The sequence below is a fragment of the Helobdella robusta genome, assembly GCF_000326865.2.
Source record: "Helobdella robusta unplaced genomic scaffold HELROscaffold_41, whole genome shotgun sequence".
Taxonomy (NCBI): domain Eukaryota; kingdom Metazoa; phylum Annelida; class Clitellata; order Rhynchobdellida; family Glossiphoniidae; genus Helobdella; species Helobdella robusta.
Genome location: NW_008704941.1, coordinates 1,586,500 through 1,608,540, shown reverse-complemented (window position 1 = coordinate 1,608,540; position 22,041 = coordinate 1,586,500). Strand labels below are relative to the sequence as shown.

The 22,041-nt window shown below is 33.1% G+C and overlaps 2 protein-coding genes across 2 annotated transcripts; both read right to left on the bottom strand.

Moving 5' to 3' along the window:
* Positions 1-7,062: 7,062 nt before the first annotated feature.
* HELRODRAFT_84767 (hypothetical protein) lies at positions 7,063-10,906 on the bottom strand (the record flags this gene model as incomplete). Its single annotated transcript, XM_009025306.1, has 9 exons — positions 7,063-7,287; positions 7,592-7,681; positions 8,086-8,162; positions 8,311-8,388; positions 8,964-9,067; positions 9,621-9,718; positions 10,220-10,353; positions 10,459-10,579; positions 10,739-10,906. 9 exons carry the CDS (start codon positions 10,904-10,906, stop codon positions 7,063-7,065), a joined length of 1,095 nt encoding a protein of 364 aa, XP_009023554.1.
* Positions 10,907-17,456: 6,550 nt separating this feature from the next.
* On the bottom strand, positions 17,457-21,639 carry HELRODRAFT_84784 (hypothetical protein; the record flags this gene model as incomplete). The annotated part of the gene is made up of 11 exons (XM_009025307.1): positions 17,457-17,640; positions 17,740-17,873; positions 18,095-18,314; positions 18,511-18,692; positions 18,885-19,121; positions 19,201-19,363; positions 19,580-19,804; positions 20,122-20,246; positions 20,755-20,883; positions 21,253-21,386; positions 21,495-21,639. Coding segments are annotated over 11 exons (1,878 nt in total), but the record flags the coding sequence as incomplete, so codon positions are not given.
* Between the last annotated feature and the right edge of the window lie 402 nt (positions 21,640-22,041).

Sequence of the window (22,041 nt, the reverse complement as noted above, 5' to 3'; positions counted from 1 at the left end):
AAACCACACAAAAAGTGGACCAGCGTGACATCATTAAATGGTTACAATCAGTTGGTCTTAAAATGGTAGCAAGAGGATAACATATTCCAGGTTAATTATCTGGTGATAATTCGCTTGGGAGGGATTTATTTAGGGATAATTTGCTTATTACATACCACTGACTACCTGGAGCAATGTGATAAAAAAAATTTAATCAGATACAAAGAACAAATTTTAAAATAAAATCTGGGTTGCTTGGTTGGCAGAAAATAAGCTCAACATCGTTTGGGATGTGCGTAATTATTTATCCATTTCATGTACAGAACATTCCCACTCATGACTCCATTTATTAACACACGTGAACACACACACATACACACAAACACATAAAATATATATATATATATATAAGTATCTAGGTATGTAACCCTATATGTAGGCTAATAAAAATAAAAACTCATAAATAAAACAAGAAAATCCTTAAGTAGTAGACTCATGTATTATCTCTTTTTTCCATCTCTCTCCTTACCCCATCTCTCTTTCTCTCTCTCTCTTTCTCTCTCTCTTATTTATCTTCAATCCTTTCCCACACACAATCTTTCTACGACACAACAGAAACTCACTATAAACTTTTTCAAGTTCGTTGAAACTTTTAGAAAAATAATCCACATCAAACCACAAACATCAAAAGACAAACCACATCACAAACACGGAGATATGAAGCAGAAGTATAGGGCAACATTCGTATAACATCACAAGTATAACCACAAGTATAACCACCTTTTCAACAGCTTTTACAGCATACTTTATATTTGTTAACATAACAATGTAACATATATACATACACGCAATGCGATGCTCATAATTATTCATACAAACTTTAGTGAACTGTACCAAACTCAATGTAGAAATCTCGTGGAAAATAACAGACCATCATATCATTCATTAGTAGTTGGATCAAATAACATGGAGGCATCCTGAGGCAAATACCTGAACAAAAACCAACCAAACAACCAGGTAATGTATGCATTTAGGTCATGGAGCTTTCTTAGTGTTTTGCATGGTGTGTGCGTGCTTGCTATAGCAATGCTTAAACTAGGAGAGGAAAACTTGATTGTTATTGGTCTGCTATTTTATTATGTTTAGATGTATATTGCATATGTTCTGTACTTAATATATACATATACGCATTTAATCATTTAATGAGTTCTTTTCATATATTACAAATTGAACATTTTTTTCGTTTTAAAAGCTTTTAAAAAAGCAGCATCTATTGAATCGAATTGAATTATATGCCATTCATAAATGAATATAGCTCCAGCATTTTCTGTTTATTCAAATCTTGCCAGCAGTTTAAGCATATCTTACTTTAGAGTTTGTCATCGGGAGGAAACAAAATGGTTGTCAGTAGTGTGAAGATTTCTAACCAAGCAAAAGAAGTGTAGCTGCACATCGGTCTGAACACTACATAAATAAGTTGAACAATCCTAAGACGGTACATAACAACCACCAATGCGATTATGCATGCGTGCATATTCAGTCAGCAGAGTGTTAACAACACTTTGAAGTTTGACTTTGACCAGTGAAATATCAGTCATAAATTAATTGGCTTCATCACTGACTTCATTTTCATTACATAAATATATCAAATCAAATGTTAAGTTGATGAGTTGTTGTTGAATTGCATAAAAAAAAGATAGCAGGTGGGTTTACATCAGATGAAATTCTGCAGTAAATAAAATTAAACTCTATCTCTGTTTTCCTACACCAGGTAATGAAATAACAAATTTAAAACATACTTCTTTTTCATAACTCATTCTCGTTCTTTATCTATCTTTCTATCGCTCTATATCTCTCCCTTTCATTATCTCTTTCTTTCTTTCTTCCTTTTCTCTGGAAAGTTTTAGAATATTCTGAAAAATAAGAAAGTTCTGATTGCATGGATAACAACATTAATTTAACATTAGCTACTTGAACTTTCCATGAGTTTTAGCAGAGTTAATTAATAGTTTATTCTGCAGAAGAAATCAATTATATAAAAACCAAAAATCAAATAAATAAATATTTGTATGTGTGCTCATATTTCACTTTATAAACACACAGTTTTCACTTTATATTGTACAGAGGAATTTCAAATTGACAAGATTGATTATTTAATAAATTTAATCTTATGTTTTATCAAATAACAAGTTTGTTTAATTTAATTTTAATTTTTTTTACTGTTTTTTTAATATGTCCAATTTAAAAAATGTCTGACCGGTTTTTAAGAAAAAAATTCTATTCAAACAGATATAAATATTTATTATTGTGATGCCACAAAGGTCATCAGCTGCTTGACCTCACCCACAAAGTTGATGCACCTCAAAACTCTTCAAAATAAAAGTTTTAAAATTTTAGTAAAACCATTTAGCTCTTTACTATTAAAACCATTTTATGATAAATTCATAACGAATAATAAATGCTAACAATTTTATTATTAGATGCACAAACCATAGCAACTTCATCAGTGTTGAATAATTCTGTGACAATGTTGTTAATACCATCTGCATCAGCAAAGTTGTAACAGGCAGCTAATATGGAGGAGGAAGATTGATTGCCTGCTGGAACAAATGCTGCGGAAACTGTTGAGATTGGTACAGTGAAATTATTAAAGATGTCGTCGCAGTCAAAATTTAAAGGCAGGTCGATGTCGTTGATGTCCTCTGTCACTTTTGGCAGTTCCCACATTTCCTTAGTGCTGCTGCTGTTGCTGGCCAATGATGAGATGTTGTTTCTAGTGAAAGTTAGCATCTGATCTAAAAAAATTTTTTTGTTAACAATTATCATAACAATCACTAAGATTTATAATTTTATATTTTTATAAAAATATATTTATCTTTAGAATAATTAAATAATTTTTTAACTTAATTATAGCATATTTTTACCACTTTTTTATGTTGAGGAGCTAATTTAAAATTAAAAATTAACTTTAAAAAACGAAAATTAAAAAAAGAAAGCAAGGTAGAAACTTTGGAAGTAACTCTATTAATTAAGTTAGGGAAGAACGTTGAAATTAATTAAATTAAAAACATTATAAATTTTCGATCGATCGAGACAAAATAATTTGATAAATAAATAATCAAATAAAATAAATTTAAATAAGTTACTTTCACACCTTATCCAAACGTAGCATATTTTTCTTTATTAAATGTTTTAAAAGTTAATTTTACAGGTTAATTAGCGATGGGTTAATAATATAATAAATGAAAACCTGATAAAAAATAATCCTTAATTATTATCCCTAATCCTTTATTAACTGATAAATAATAAACTAATAAATCAAAAACTTTAATAAAAATATCACTAAACCTCCAAATTATAAACCTCTAATCCATTCTAAATGCACCTTATAACAAATTCTCAAACCGATAACAAAATGTAAAGATGATGCTCTGTATGTGTATGACACAAATGAATGCTATTTAAGACTTTAATATTCTAGCTTTTTCGAGATAATACCATATTGTATACAGTAAACATTGTATACAGTACCATATTTAAGCTGTTTGTATATATATATATATATATATATATATATATATATATATATATATATACGTTTATATATATACGTATATATATAATACATATCTATTTATATAACATGACTTTGAACTTGTTTACTCATACAGCTTATTAAATCCAACTCTCTGAATTTCGTACAAAAGCTTATTTTTATATGTGTATGTATAAATCACATATACTTATATGTGAATATATACGCAATTATTCACATATATATATAGTAATAACATTATTATAATATTATCGTATTTACTCATATATTGTTTCTGAACATGTTTCATATAAGTAATCAAAACTACAATTGTATCATACCTATCTTAATATAGAAATTTATTAATTTAATTATTCATATATAAGGTTATTTAATTATCTATGTGATATATACATTTATCCAAAAATGATTATATATATATATATATATATATATATATATATATATTTGTGTATTTTTATGTACTATGGTTCAGTTATTATTGTATGTATGTTATTCACGTATGTTTTCATCTTACATACAAGTCTAGCTCCTATTGGTCCTGCCTTCGACACACCTACTGCTCAACCAATAGGCGATCGCAATTTCAGTGACGTCATAACCAGAACTGCTGCTTGCGTGAAGTGAAATGACGATGATGATGATGATGCATGTTATGATGATGATGACGGTGATGATGACGATGACGGCTTATTTTAGCATACGTTGATGTAAACATTTTTGTTTTTGGAGAAAAAATAGATTTTTTTACTAGCTGAACAAATTTTATGTGAGCTGAGTATGGATTCCTGATGAATAATATATCTAGGGAATCTTATAAATGAAATAAATCCATCTTTATGTTCGGCGTTTACTTTATATAAGCCAGGATAATATTTTTCATACATACACAGACATACCCACACATATACACAGACATGAACACGCAGACGTACACGCCCACATATACACAAACATGCACACATAGACATACACACACAGACATACACACACAGACACAGACAAACACAGACACAGACAAACACTCACACAAAAACATTTAGCACTAATATTACATTCAGCAATTAACTAAATTCACTAAATGGAGTCAAGCTTGGTTAAATAGATTATCGTTAAATAACCGTTGTCGTGTGTGGTGGAAAGAAATGCCCATTGCATTACTACTCAACACAACATGGAAGCAACTTGAATTAACATAAATGGAACAGATAGCATTCCATGTTTTCTGTTCACGTGCAATTCTGAAGAAAAAAAGTATGTTGTGATTAAGTGACAAGATGTAAAAGAAGTTTTGTAATTTTTTTTTTGGCAAAAATCAAAAACAATAATATATTGCACTTTCTGAGTACAAATATATATATATATATATATATATATATATATATATATATATATATATATCCATATCCATGCGTGTGTCTGTGTGAACATTACATATTATTATATATGCTCTGCATTCGATAGTTGCGTTTATGTACGCTAAGTAAATGTTGGAATTATTTCGCAATTGATGGAAAGATAAGATGAAAGAGGAGATGAAAGAATGAATAACTGATGCTGCTCTAAATTTGAGATAATTTAAGTGCTCGAAAAACAAGTGATGCCATCTACGTACACTAAGCATGTGAGGTCTGCTAAACGTTTCAGAACCGATTGAGTTAACAATTGAAATGAAAAAGATGAGTTGGGAAGTTTTTGAGGAGGTCTGGCAAATTCAAAATGTCCGTCATGTCTCAGAATCGAGTAACAATTGATAAAATCCTGAACGTAAATATAAAAACTGCAAAATCTATTTCTTTTTTCAAATATATAGCTAGCTGGTTCCAGTGCAAAAGCAAAAGTAGCAGAGTTTATTATTATATTTTATTTATTAATTTTCTTTTTCTGTTCAACAAACTTTACTGTCACCGCAAATCAAACAAAAATGAACTAACCAAAAGCGAGCGTGGCGAAATATCAAAAATAGAATTAGAACAAATGCAGAACAAATAGCAGTCACGTTAATTTTATTCTACCAAGAATGCAAACTCACCTATAAATCAACTGTTTTGACATGTAAATCAACATCTATATTATTATTTTTATTTAGAGACACCGCCTTTAGAATAGACACTGAATATGTGCTGGGTGTTTTTGCCATTTATAACGGACAGACTGAACTTTTATTAAGCCAGTCTTAGCAACAAAAAAGGTGCAATGCACGTGCTCTTGTCCAGCTAACTGAAGAGGAAAAGAAATAAAGAAACGTATCTGTAAAGCAAAGTAAATAGAACTTATGGAGTCATAAATGTTTTAGAAACACACATATAAATTATTTCAACCAAGGGTTTAGATCTCGAATCGTTATTCTCGTTATGAATCGAGATTTTAAAACGATACGATATTTCTCGTATCGTTGTTCAAACGAGACGACTTTCAAAAATTCTCGTACGGAAGTAAAAAACATGAGACAAAATTATGTACATTTTCATTAAAGCAGAGATAACGGCGCTACTTTTCACTTACAGTAGCGGCGCTCTTTTTTATGAGTAGCGTTAGCAACTCTGCATGACACCACTTTTACATACAACGAATATATATCAGCAGTCATAGGTCATGACTCCAACCAATGATCTTGCGTCGGCTTAATCATCCTGCTATAATCACCTCTCGAAATTTCGTCTCTTGATCCGTCCGTCCAAATTTGGCTGGTGAAACCTATCAATCAGGACACCACGACCCGATTTCTTGCAGGTTATAACTAATAGCTAAGTTACTACGTTGAAATTAATAAGTGATAATATTTCAACAGAAAAATCAGCAAATGAGTCGTACGCGTCAACTGTGATTCAATTTTAACTTTATTAAAAGTAAGATTGTTCGATCTTTTGTTAATAAAAAAATTAGTTAATTTCAATATATAAATGCATCGGTTGAGAGCACTGTTTTACGAAGACATATATATATATAATTAAAAAAATATAAATATCATTTCAGATAATCAAAAAATTTACAAATAAAAAATGAACAACACAAATTTGCTCCATATACTGGTGACGTTAATCAAAAATATTTTTCATCAACATTTACAACAAAAATTGGGGATAATAATAATAAATATCATCATCAAAATTTGATGAAACTAAAAATTTTATAAAAAAAAAAAACAATAAATATAAATATATACAATTACAAAAAATGATTCATTAAATTTACATTTATTGAAAAACTTGCGAAATGATTAGATAAAGAAAAAAAAGATTTAAGAGTTGAGTTCAGACTTTAATCCTCGACCTCGATGACTTCACATTTATGGTACTGAGAATTCCTTTGATCTGCTTCGATACCTAAATGAAAGACAAACATTAAGGTGCTGCCGTACAAGGTATACAATAGATAGGTAGGTAGGTTATATCCCCCATATATAAATTATATACAGGAGGGCATAAAACTGAAATCGATGAAATAAATTCAAGCCGCTAAGTAAGCATGTCTTTCTCAACGAATACAATAATCATTGAATAAAGAATATAATATGATGCACGTGCCTAAACGATGGCGTACAAACCAACATCACTCACCCCTTCGTGATACTCCAGCTGATCTTTTAAATATTCCATGAGGATGTCGTTGAAATCTTCGATACGTTCCTTGTGGAAGTGGGTAACCTCTGCAGCCAGTGTGGCCGTCACAACATTCACTCTGTCGTTCATCTCACTTTCCTCCTGCTCCGACAGGTTGCCCTTCTTTGAGGAAGCCTTCTGCATGGCTGTCTGTTTGAGGTTCAGTCATTTGTTTGGCGTTGGTAATTAATGTTAACATCAGTTGATTGACATGAAATAATGTTTACAGGGTTTGTAAACTGTTGAAATAAAAATTACAACGTTTTAAAATGATCAAACAATATAACATAACGTTAACAATTTATCAACTACCCAGCCTACAAAACATCCATCCAACCAGCCCCCAGCCAGCCAACCAACCAACTAACCCAACAAACCGATCTTTTTAGCCAGCCAAACAACCAATCAGCCAGCCAGCCAACCAACCAACCGACCAATCAGCCAACCAACTAACTTTCTGAATAATCATGATGTCTGGCACATTCTTCAGTATGGAGTTGTACTCCCGAATTATTGCAAGTAGGGACTTTGTAGCACCAACGCACTTTCAAATATTAACATCAATAACGTATATAACAACCCGAAGTAGTTGCATCTAAATTGTGAGTTCATGCTGGACAGAAACAATAAAAATTTCTGATTATGAAGAAATGTAAAAAAATGCCCAAAAAATGAATTTCATACTCAATATGCAACAAGTAAAAATAACAAGTCTGCAATCAGTGCATTGAAACTGTGAGGCACCCTTTTGTATATATTAGGTAGATGGGTAGGTAGGTAGGTAGGTAGGTAGGTAGGTAGGTAGGTAGGTAGGTAGGTAGGTAGATAGGTAGGCACGTAGCTGGGTAGGTGAGGGTGTAGGTGAGCAGTATTAGTCAATCAACCAGTCAATCAACCAATCAATCACCCAATCAGCCAGTCAGTCAATCAATCAATCAACTAACGCACCTTCTTACGAAAGAGGATAGCAGAATCGATGTACAACTTTCCAACCTCCCTGTACAAGACTGCCAGTTCGTTGCTTCCTGTTAAGTAGTTAGTTGAGATTTTTCCATTCATTCAAAATTAAAATTAGTAGATCCATCCATTCATTCAATCAGCCCGACTAATCCATTTATTTATCCATCCATCCATTCATCTGACTACCCATCTATCTATCCACTCTTAACTAACTATCTAAAGTGTTCAATTCAAAAGTTTGTGCCAGGGATGCAAATGCATTGGCTGTTTTCTCATACTGCTTTTCAACAGCTGATTGATTGATTGATTGAATGTTGGATGGAAGAATGAAGAATGAACGAATGATGGATGGAAGAATATAAAGGTGTATAAATAAATAAATAATGGATGGATCGATTAATGAAGAGTTGAATGAATAAATGTTTCGATAGATAAATGAATGAATGAAAACATCCACAAGAGCGGCAAGTGGAGTAATGATTTGGATGGATGATGTTCGTATTAATTGTATTATATTAATTATCATTGGCACCATCATCAACTTCACTATCCTCCAATCAGTGCAATCATCATTTTCATCATCATTAAAAACATCACGTCATCAGCTTATATCACCACTAATATGATTAATAATTTATTAACTATTTCCTTCCTCACCGCCAATGTCGTTATTGGCGGACATAAGCAAATTCTTCTTTCTATTCTAATAAATTACATTTCCTAATAACACCATCATTAGATTAACATCATCGCATTAATATCGCCACATCATTGTGACATCATTATCTTAACACCATCACATACACACACACACGCACACACACACACGCGCGCGCACACACACGATAATTAAAGTAGAAACGAACAAAGAACATGGCTCTTGAGAAAGGAGGAAGACGTCTCTTCAAAAATAGCACATGAGTTCTCCATACTTTTTGTAAATGAAACAAACTGATCCAGTAATTTCTCACTGCATTACAACAATCAGTTTATACAAATAACTGCTAAATTAATAATTGGACCGTTAAACAAATTAATTATACAATCAACCAATTAATTGAGATTAATTTATTAATATCATTATTATTAATTAGAGATGCATAGAGATCTTGGCAAACCTCCCAACTCTTTCTCCCAAGCAAGATGGGTGCCATGCAAGCTTACCAAGTCTGTCATCACTTTCTGATCTTCAAAAACAAAACATCTTCTTACTTAGTTAAACTTTCTCTCATAGCTCACTCCACCTAAACCTACAGATATCCTAATATTATCCCTGTCCTAAATCCCAAAATCTCCAGGATTTCATAGCTTTCAACGTTTTTCATTCAATTCCTCATCCCATTTCTTAGCAGGCATGATACAACAATCCGAAACACATCCCAACAACCTATAATTTCAAAAAATTAAACTGAGCCAACTATCCCGCAACAACAGCCTACGTACATCTCAGTGCGTTTCAGACCTTCCTTGCTAAGAGAACTACAGATGGGTAATAATTTGAATTAAACAAACGTGTACCTCACCATGTCTCTCTGTTGACCTTGGGTGCCTTTATGAGGTAGAAGAATTGGCCACCTACATACTGGTCCTTGTCGAATAACTTCTTTGAATCTGAGTATCTCTAACAAGTGCATGTGTGTTTATGTGTGTTTATTTGTATGTGTTTTTATGTGTGTGTGTGTGTGTGTGTGTGTGTGTGTGTGTGTGTGTGTGTGTGTGTGTTTATGTGTATTGGTTTTATTAAAGTTACTGTATGTTTTGGGCTGTATGTTTCTTTGCTGATATTAATGAGTGTTTGCATTGAAATGTGTAAGCATGTAGTATGTGTGAATGTAGTATGTAGGCATTTTATTATGCATGCATGTGCAGTGCATACGTGATGATGATTATTACAATAATCAACGCAACCACCAACATTTGGATGTATTGCTTCAGAGGTAAAGCAATGAGTTATTCACTATATCAATCTCAAATAAATTCATGTAATGTGGGATAACCTACAATCTCTTTGATAAGGATGCAAGTAAATTCAAAACTGAAACGTTAAATATTAACATTTAATAAACATTATATCGAAAAATGGAAAAATATCATGAACGAATGTAGAGCTGGAAGTAAAGACCTTGGCGTCAGTAGTGCTGAGAAACAAATCCCTGAAAACGTTGGACTGGCTAAGGACGGGGTGTGTCGATATTCTGTTCACCCATCTCTGTAGAAGTTGTCGCTTGCATTCTGTTTCATCATCTTTTGAATCAGCTGTTTTGATTGGTCAGCCAATAAAATCATATTTAAAAATGATCTTCTGATTGGTCAAAAAGCCTATGTTAAATAAATAATGAGGAAAGCAAAAGTTTTTACCACATTGCTGGATGGCTCTCTTATCAGGCAGAGGTGGAAGGAATGCCATGGAAAACTTGCAGGACAACTTCTGGTTCAACCATTCAAACTGACTGATCTTCCTGCTGACTTGGATGTTGCTGAACTGTTTGTTTGTTTGTTTGTTTGCTTCTTTAGATGATGGAACATGCTGATATCATTAGCGTTAGTTTTCTCATTAATGATATTGATGATGAAGCAAAACCAAAATTCACATTAAATTTGAACATTATTTTAACAACAGTGAAAAACTGAATGAACTTACAGTTGGAATCAGCTGGTAGACGAGGTTTGTTTTTATGCCTAACATTGCCTTCTCCTTCTTCACAGAAATAACCTGGCAGGTGTATTTCTCTTTGGGATCAGCCCAGGTGGGGATGTCTTGTTTCAACTTGTTTGGAGAGAAAAAATTAAAATTTGAATTGAAAGTCATTAAATTTTGCCTTTGAGCTACTAATATTTAAACCAAATACTTGATTATATGATTAATTGGCCCCTAAATGATGGATAGCAAAAATGATTTTGAACATTTTACAGTGCAAAGACTGTAAATAACAACAAAACAGGAGCAACTAACGATGACTTCATATTCGAATTTGGGATCACCTGCTGCTGGCTTGGAAAGGATGAATGTTTCTGTGTCTTTTTCGCAGAATCTGTTTCAAGTGAGAATTTTTATTTTCATATTGATTGCAAGTTGTATTATTTTAAAATTATAAATTTCATTTATTTAGAGATTGACGATAGATTTCACCAAAGATCAACATCAAGTACTGCATCTTAATGAATAAATGAGCAAAACCTCTGTCTATCTACACTACAGGTATATAACATTATAATTTACAAAAATAATTCAATACATCTATTATTTGTTTTGTTTTGATATACAGAGTGTGGATGTGGTTTTTTTTACTCCTTTTTCTGTCTCTTTGGGTTTCCCTCTCTCTCACTCTCTCTTCCAATCTTTGAGTTTTGCTTTTTTATAAATTAATCATTAATATAACATGTCATAATTGCATAGTTTATAATATAAAAATTTATAATATATTATTTAATTTAATTTTTAATAAGCTGTGAAATAATGAAAGCGAAAGGAAACTAAATAAAAAATTTTAAATCGACTTGTTTGCAAGCTTTTGGTAACGAATGAAAGCTTTCGTAAACATAATTATAAATTTCTAATATTTTAAAATTGTTATTTTGATATTTTTAATTCATCAATTTATTGTTTTTGCTTTTTTATTATCTTCGTTTTTTAAAGTACATTTTTCAAAAAAGACCACCTGAGCTGAAGTTCTGCTTAATCTGCTCTAAAACTAAATGAAGATTAAATGGTATAAAACTATGGTAAGCTATTGATCAATCTATGAAAGGTTAAAGGTCAATGGACTTTTGCACTCTTCCAAAGTTAAGAGGAATCAGCAATACACAAACATGGTACATGAATAGAAATAGTGCAAACAAAGCATCCCTCACGCACAAGTTATGCAATAAGAGTGGGTCCTTTTGTCATGCTCGAACCAGGTCACTTCACACACTACGAAACAGGACCAGGGGCCTTTAACCACTAGACCATAACGATGCCTAAACTAAAAAATCAATAAATACTTTGTGATTAACTCAAGTCTTTTTTTATTCATTTATTGCGGCATCCAAATATTGAACAAGCCATATTTTCTCAACTCGCTTAACAGACAAACACACGAGAACCGCTGCAAAACCATCAGTGATTTTCGACTGTACAACGTTCGAGAGTAGAACTTGCTGCTTTTAATGTTTTTAACGAATATTTCTAGGTCATCAAAAATTAATTTAACGCATCTCTATAATTATGCCCACAAATTAACATGAATGAACTCACTCGCTGAATCTTTTGTTCTTGGGTAGTCTGATGCTCTTGTAATCTAATGCGTTTGCGTATACGCCGTTATGTGGGTCATCGTACTGCAATTATTTTTATTAAAATCGATGATATTATTAATTGATTGATTAATTGATTAATTAGGCAATCAATAATTTAATTGAATACTTTTTGTTGTTTTTCAAACTAAATTTCACAATAGGAGATATTTTTATGAAAATAAACATATTTTCATTATAAAAAAATTCATGTTATACTAACGTCATCGTCATCAAAATCATCCTCGTTGTTTGAGGCTGATGGCCAAGCGTTTGGACTTGATTGTGTTTTACCTCTTCTTGTCGCCATCTTCTAATTTTCAATCAAATCTATCTATCAGCTGATCAGTCAATCAATCTATCTATCAATCTATCATCAATCAATCAATCAATCGATGGATCGGTCAAGCTTTTAATGTCCAACTGTTTAATCCAAGTATTTAATTTTTAATTAATAAAATGAAACTTTTGTTTGTTTTAGATTGTTTCAGCATTCCATTTTCGTTCAACGCTAATAAATGGATACTTGATTTATTTTATATAAACTTGCTTAAACATTCATTCATTCACAATTTCCATTTTCGATGATTATTACCAGTTCAACGAACAAGACGACAATCAGCAAGGCGACAACTAGTGAAATAATTAATTACTCCTACAATTAACCTCCCGACTGATTGATGTCTCTTTTATTTAAGGAAACTTTTTGTTCTCAGCCACTTTTTGTCGCGACGCTGATGTTGCTGATGATGATGATGATGACGACGACGACAAAGAAGCTGGTGACACCAGAAAGTTTTGGTGATGATGCGCTAGTGATAATGATGAAGATGATGAGGAAAATGATGATGAAGATGGTGCTTATAAAAATGATAATGCGAGCGATGATAATTCGAACGTGATTGTGATATCAATCAATTAGCCAGGCAAGAAATTAATCCATAATCATTTAGTTAATAATCCTGAGTTAAAGATAAAATATATGAGTATATCTAGTACCCATATATAGTGTTGCTACGTTCATTTAAACATGTACTTCAGTTCAATTTCCACAAAAGATTATGTGACTGAGATAAAACTACTATTAGCGTATTATAATTTTAACGACTTTATATACACATATACATGTTTAATACATTTATTTTTATACTACAATATAAACGATGCCTATATTCGCGAACATTCATGCAATACGCATCACGTTTTCAGATTTGTATAGGCGCTTACATTCACATCAGCGCATTATTTTAAATATATTATAAATATAAACATTAATAAATATAGAAAACATATTAGCATTATACAAAAATACATATAAGTTACATATAATATAATCTCACGTAGGCATATATAGACAGTATAAGCACATGCCTAAAGAGCAAATTGTTCTGCTGAGATCTACTACGGTAATCACACCAATGGTTAAGATGAACCGTCTAAATGAATTCATTCACTCTGTATACCAATTGATAGTACCAATATGAACATAGGTTTTCAGTGCTACATGTTACTTGTGTGTATATGACTGCCTGAGCGTGTAATTTGCATCGTTACGTTTACCTAGCGATGTAAAATACACCTAGGTATTTTAAAAAATTTTTTTTTAATCTTCAATTTTTTTTCAAAATGATTGTCCAGTAGATTTATGTGTGTGTTTGATGTGTGTGTGTATGTAAGTGTGTATGTGTGTGTATCAGTGTGTGTGTATGAGTGTGATGTGGCCGATCTAGAAAACTTTGATAGGGAGAGCCAATGTTTAAATTTTCACGGCAGGGGGCCAAAAGGTTGACCGGGGCCAAATTTGTGGCAGTGTTGTGGCTGACAACCTTTTCTTTGTTTATTCCGTCCAATTATGATCAATTTTTCGACACAAAACTGTGCTTTTTATTGTTAAAAAATGTGCTTTACTGACTTTTATTAAGAAAACTGCTCACTTGTTTACGCATAGTACATATAACTTCAATATAACAGTATAACTTCCTTGTTTGTTTTAACAAGTGAAAAAACTTCGGATTCCAAACAATCTGATCAGCCGGCTTATTTTATTTAATTATTCTAATATTTTATTTGTAATGTTTCTAAGATAGTTGCTGTTGTTATTTTTATGTTCTTTAATTATTAGCGATAATTGTCATCTGAACAGTTACATAAGTTTTCAAGTTTCCATGTTGTCTTGGTAATTAAATTTTAATATAACTTTTTGAAGTTTTTTTATGCGTTATGTATTTTTTGCTATTTTAGTTTTTCTGAGTCATACATTGTTCGCCAGTGTATTGATAAGATTGAAAAAAGCTCATAGCACAACAATAATAAGAAGAAACAAAGAAAATGAAATTTGCGTGTCAACTTTAGTTTTATCTTTACGTATAAAACATAACGAATGTTTATAGTTAGTTTATATAACTGTGTGTCGACCAGATGGTGATGCAAAAAGATCCCGGCCTATCACATGCAACACACATGTCGTTGCATTTTCTGAAAATTATTCAAGAAATAAAATCTATAATAATAATCTATAATATATAAATTATAACTGATGTATGATACAATATTTAAACCCAAACGCCCCGGTTTACGATCGATCGATTGATTGATTGTTTGATAATTTTATTGACAAGGAGTTTTATTCCTAGCTAGAATCAACTGCAATAAACAACGAGATATCAATATCAACAATATCAATAGTGAATATTTCCAAGCGAGGAGGAATTATATCAAGGTGAAAAAATGTAATAAATGCTTTGTAAGTTTTCAAGAATTATATATATATATATATATATATATATATATATAGATGAGTGTATATATATACATTAATAAATAAATATATATATATATATGTGTGTGTGTGTGTGTGTGTGTGTGTGTGGTGTGTAGATGTGTGTGTCTGCATGTGTGTGATTACTTTTGACCGAAATTTGACTTAATTTAATTGTAGGTGTAGGGCCTGAAATAGTTTATATTCAAATCAAATTTTTAAAAAATTTATATAGAGCCCTAAGAACATTTTTTATTGCGGTGGGGGGGGGCTCAGTCCCGGAACCATCCCTTGCCTACCACTTTGCTATAAATTGTAGTACTAAGGCTGATAATGAAAATATATACAACAAATAATATTAATCAGAATAACATTGGTATCGTTATAAATATATAGTGATGATATTGATATTAATAAATATCTTTATTATGTTTTATAATTTATATAATTTTTAATTATCAACGAAAGTGTGAATTTCCTAATAAAATTTATCAAACTAGATTTTGTATGCGTGTGTCAATTTTCTATGTACAATGAATAAAATATCATTCTAATATAATCTTAATCATCACTACATCATCATCATTGTTATCATCATCATCATTTTCGTCATCATTATCTTCATCACATTATGTCATTACGTCATACCATGTCATCAGCCTCACGTCATTCCATAATGTTATCAGCATCATCTTCAACCTCATCACATTATCGTCATCATAATGACACGAACGTCACATCAACATCATCACAATCACATCATCATCATCATCATCATCATCATCATCATCATCATCATCATCATCACCACAACCGTCACCATCATCATCATCATAATCACATCATCGTCATGACATCATCAACACCGAAATGACATCAACTTTTATTCTTCTCTTCCTTCTTCCATCTCCGTGGAACAAACCACACGCCACAATTGCTGCTTGAACAATATTTATCGTTGATAATTTTAATTTGTTTTCAACTGAATATATAATTAGTCAATCAAATTAATTATTAAGATGTCAATTAGAATAATAAAAATAATAATTAGCCAACGAATGCGCCATATAATAATAATACGAAAAATGAATCTATGAATCATAGAGCTTAAATAATTAAATTTAATAAATAATAAACTTGACAGTCGGTCGGTCGGTCGGTCGGTCGGTCGGTCGGTCGGTCGGTCGGTCAGTCAGTCAGTCAGCCAGCCAGTAACTCAATCAATCAATCAAATCAACCAACCAATCAATCAATTGAATCAATTATATTCAATTATATTCATGTCCATATAAGCTCAGTCAATAAATAAATCATTCCGTCTCAATATTTATATAATATGGAATTATACATCATATAATCAATTAATTACATATTTATTATGAATATTAACCATATATTATATGATAGTATATCAATATTAATATAACATAATAAACATTGAATATTAATAAAAAATATTATAAAAATTTATTAGAATGAAAAATGAATTAAATAATTTTGAAATTAATTAACCATCGTTAATAAATGAAAATAAATAATTAATTAATCGATGTTAATTAGTTAATAAATAGAATTAATTAACTAGTTAATCATCTCTCTCTTCGTCCTCTTCCTTCAATCCCTCCCGAATCATACGACTGATGTACTCCCTACGTGACGGGTCTGGTATCAAGTTGTTCTGGGGGTAGGTAGGTGGGGTGGGGTGGTTTATAGAGGGTGGTTTAAATAAGCAAACCAAAAAATCAACTCACAAAACAACATCGCCAACAAAAACATGCTTCCACAGCAACAACAACGACATCGAGCGGTCCAACAACGACTCACATCCTGAATATTCTGAAGAACATGTGACATGGTCTCCATGGTTTTCAACCTTGACCTCTCGTAACCTTCCATGATTTTTGCCATCTCGTTTGACATCTTCTCCAATTTATCCACCTTGTTCCACAGCAGTGACGTCATTTCTGGCTTAGGGCCGGCACTCTCCATAGCCATCTTGTTCGATAGCATTTCCTTGTCCAACTTGGCCTAAGGCGGGAATGCATGGATTGTGTAGTGTAGCGTTACTATTTCAATTCATCATTATTCATTCATTCATTCATTCATTCTTTATCACCTCATCATCATCACCTGATCGTCACCCTCATCATTACCTCGTCACCATTATTCATTCATTCATTCATTCATTCATTCATTCATTCATTCATTCATTCATTCATTCATTCATTCATTCACTCACTCACTCATTCATTCATTCATTCATTCTTTATCACTTCATCATCATCATCGCCTGATCGTCACCACTATCATCACTTCATCATTATCATTACCTGATCGTCACCATCATCATCATCATCATCATCATCACCATCATCATCATTCTCTTCCTAACCTGCTGCCTCTCCAGATCGGCCGCCATGTTGTCCATCTCGGCCCCGTCCAGGTTCCTGTTTCCGTCCGAGTCGTACCTGGCGAAGACTGCCTCGATCTCTGCATCTGCATAGCCACGCCTTTGAAAATGTTTCGCGTATCAAAGTTGTGCTCTGGTCAATCGATAACACCGAATGATAATTACAACAACGATGGATGCGCCAACGTAACGCACGCACTTCTTCATATTGTGTCTCCATTCTTCAAAATCGACCACACCGTCGTTGTTGAGGTCGCCACTCTTCACGGCCGACTCGATGTCTTCGAGTTTCTCTTTCTTCAAGTGCAGCTTGTCCATCATCTTCAACGCTCCCTACGTTTCAATTGAAATTTTACTTCCTGTGTTGGTTGCTTGAGTGTTTTTTGGTCAGTTTATGTCACATTGGCAACCGGGTTGCAACAAAATTGAAGTCTTATTAAAAAATTAAGTTGAACGAAAAATTATAGAATGATTTGGATTAACCGAAACTAAAAATTCAACTAGCAACATTAGCCAAAAAAATTAAAAAATTAATAAAAATATTGATGTGCAACCTGCTTGAAATAATCTCCCATCTCAAATTCATTCTTCGCCTCGGCCAGTTCACTCTTAACTTCGGAGTAGGTGTCATTTATGATGGCCAGAAACATATTGAGAAGAATAAAGAACATAAAAAAAACAAAGCAGACGAAGTAGATGGGTCCGAGCACTCTGTTGGCCTGCTGCAGACTGGCGAAGTCGAAGTCGCCGAGAATGAAGCGGAACAACGTGAATCTGGCAAGTAAATGTACTTCATCGCATCAGTTATAACAAATTATTATTATTATATGTAAATTTTGATGCAAAATATAGTTAATTAAACAAGGTCAAATTTGGAAAAGTCCAAGTTTTATCGTAATTTATCGCAATTTTGGTAACTTTCAGAATTACTAATGAAATGTTTGTTTAAATATGAAACGTCAAGACAAACATGCAAGTTCCGAGTGAGTTGTAGTCGGGAACCTGGGCGCCGAAAAGCAGGTATCCAAGTTGAGCGAACGCCAGGAAGAAGATGAAGAACATGACCGCAAACCCTCCGAGGTCTTTGGAACATTTGCTCAACGTGGAGGACAGCTGTGTCATCGTCTTGTTGAAGCTTATGTATTTGAAAATCTGTTCAAGCAAAGAATCGATTGCTCTTTATTTTTTTAAATGTTAATTACCAGTTAAATCACAAATAATTTGTTTAATTGTGTATTTATTAAAAAAATCGTAAAAATATTAAAGAGCAAATAATTCACCAGAAAAGGTTAAATCAAATTTAATCTTTTAGTCATAAAACTCAGCTGTTCTAAAGAAGCCAACCTTGATCCAGGAGAAGAAGACCATGATGGCGAGGGCCGAATTGGCCATATCCTGACAGTAACTGAGGAAAACAAAGTTGGCATACTTGTCCGGATTTTGAAGCAACTTATCCAGCTCGTTGTTCACGGAAATAGTCCTGTAGACGTCAAAAATGCAACAACAAACACCGACCAAAATGTTCAGAACGTCCAAAATGTTCCAGAAACTTTTGAAATAAGCGAGCTTGTGCATGCGAATCTGTGCGAAGATTATTTTTTCATTTATTGAGTTATCATATTACTAGCGACATCATCTTCATCATCATCCTTATCATCACCTCAATGATCTCTTCTACAGTATAGTATATGAGGAAGAGGATGAAGAAGATCTCACAGGCCAGCACGAAATAGTCCATGGGTGTGACGTACCTCAGCAGTTTGGAGGTCTGCAGGGTGTACGCAGGGAATAGGCCCCCCGTGGCAGGCAGCTCTGCAACCAGTCTGATGTGATGGTGCTTGTGTGAAGGTGCCGTGTGATATTGATACTGTAATATCATCTCGTTATACTGGCATTTATCATTGTCGTTTATAATCGTCAGCAGAACGTTATTATTTCTTATAACTATTATTATTGTTATTATGATTATTATTAATAATATAATTATTGTTATTATTATTATTATTAATTATTATTATTACTTTCAACGTAAGCCCAACCTTACGACACAGAACAGATTGATGTTGCCGTTGTAGAGGGTGAAATCGATGATGACCGCCCTAGTCCCGCGGTCGATCCAGAGGTTGTCGAATAAGTTTTGTACGAGGGCCTGTGAGTCTTCGAGATTCAGTGCCAGGTCCTGTGCAAACCCTCCGCCACCGTATGATGAGATTTGCCCGCTGTAACTCGAACTCTTCATCTCTGATGAATCTCTGTACTGCCATCTGTTTGCGTGCGTGAAGGAATGTCAGCCAATTACACGTAAGTTGTGGATAACTTGCTTTGTTGTAGGTGCTTTCTAAGACACCGGACCTCAGTAGAAATTTTTATTTTTAAAAATAATTTAAACTAACAAATTTAACAATGTCTATTGGAAATATAACCAACAAACTTCATGACAATAACAAACACCAACAACAACAACGTCAACAACAACAACGTCAACGTCAACAACAACAACAACAGCATTAAGAACAACTACCACAACAACAACTACTGCTACTACTACAACAGCAGCAACAGCAACCACCACAACTCTTACGCCGTGCCGTTGATGCCACCGAAGGAGTGCTTGAATTCGTTGTCGCTATTGTAGGAATCGAAACACTCCCTGATGTATTCCTGAAAGTCGTCAGGGATGATGCAGCTGTTGTTACGCACCTTCACCTGTGTAGCAGTTTAAATGAATTATGAAAATCTTGTTTTTTTTTTATTAATTAATTCCAAATTTGATTGAAAAAAATCAAGTCGAGAAAGAATCTAGCTAGAGCAGACTGCAGTTAACTATAACATGATTATGTAAATCTAATCTTACGTCTAGGGTTGCTTAGTCGTCATATTCGGACATTTAATATCAGAGATTGAAAAAAATGACCCAAAAATCACTTTAATCGTCATTATTGTTATTTGCCATTCTATACCCTTTACCTCCATTATTAAAATCACCACTAACTTCAACGTCAACATCATTTTGTTTACATCACTGTTTACTTTTAATCTAATGTTACGTCATTTTCGCGTTGCCACCTTTTTTTATCATAGCATCATCTTTTTCCGGTTTATTGGTACTGTATCGCAATATCATCATTATCGTCGTCGTCGTCATATACATCATCATCATCACCGTCATCATCATCTACATCACCATTTACATCATCATCATCCTTCTCATCACCTGTCTGATTCGGGGAACACCCAGCAGCTTGTTCTCATGCATAACGAATCCAAACTCTTGATCGGTGAAGTTCATCTGGTTGTACCAGCTGTCAGGGTACAAGCTGTTTAACAGGTTGTTCTGCATAAACTGATGATGATGATGATGGGGGGTGATAGTTGTGATGATGAGGATGATGGTGACGATGATGCTAGTTGTGATGGTGATAATGAAGATGAAGATGAAGAGAATGATGAAAATGGTGATGATGATACTAATTGTGATGATGATGTTGGCGGTGGTGGTGGCCAATCATGATGATGAAGAAAGTGATTATTGTGATGATTTTAGTTTCATAATGATGACAGAAAAACAAATAATTATAAAAAAAATTATAATTAAGAGGTGAACTAACAACAACGTTAAGCAAAAAAATTACATTACCACACACACAAACACACACACACACACACACACACACACACACACACACACGAACACACAGGCGTAAAGACTTACAGTCCAGAGATCTTCAGTGGACGACATGCTGGTGAATGTAGTTAGGCTGCCATCAGTGATGGGAGATCCGATGAAGAGACTGTTGATGGCTTGGTTGTAGTAGAACATGGAACCACTGGTCATCCCGAAGGTCACTAACAAGAAAAGGGTGATGATGAAATTAAACATTCTAATGAAGAAAAATTATAATTATAATTATAGGATGATGTAGATGGCAGAAGTGGAGTAAAATTACAACTCACTGACGCAGAGGACGATGAGAAATAGGATGTAGACGACAAGTTCTCTGAGGGTGGTTTTTATTTTGATGTTGCTGTCTTCGTTCTCGTTCAACGTGTCTTTTGTCGACCAGAAGTCTTCAAATAAAATGTCAGAAAATTTTAAACAGTGGTTAATGATTAATTAATGGTTATGATTTTATAACAACTAAATGTCCGAGTTTTTGTTTGTTTAAAATTTCACGTGAATTAAAATAACTGATACGAACATCTCAACCCGTTCGTGACTTTTCCGAAAAATCCATTTTTCTGTTGCAAGGAAGTGCTGCTGCTGCTGCCGATGTTTTTCTTATCGCCGTCCTCGCCTGCGCTTCCTCCTTCACTCATCTCATCCCAGTCACGTGATCCAGACATCTTCTTTTATTCAGAGCTAACTATTTGCGAGTTGTACGTTTTGTCGTGGAGTTTATCGTGTGAGGTCGGTTTTAAGACTCAATTGCTGTTGTAATTCTTTTAATGTTGTGACAAAACTTAATATCATATTCTGATAAAATATTTCACAAAAAATATT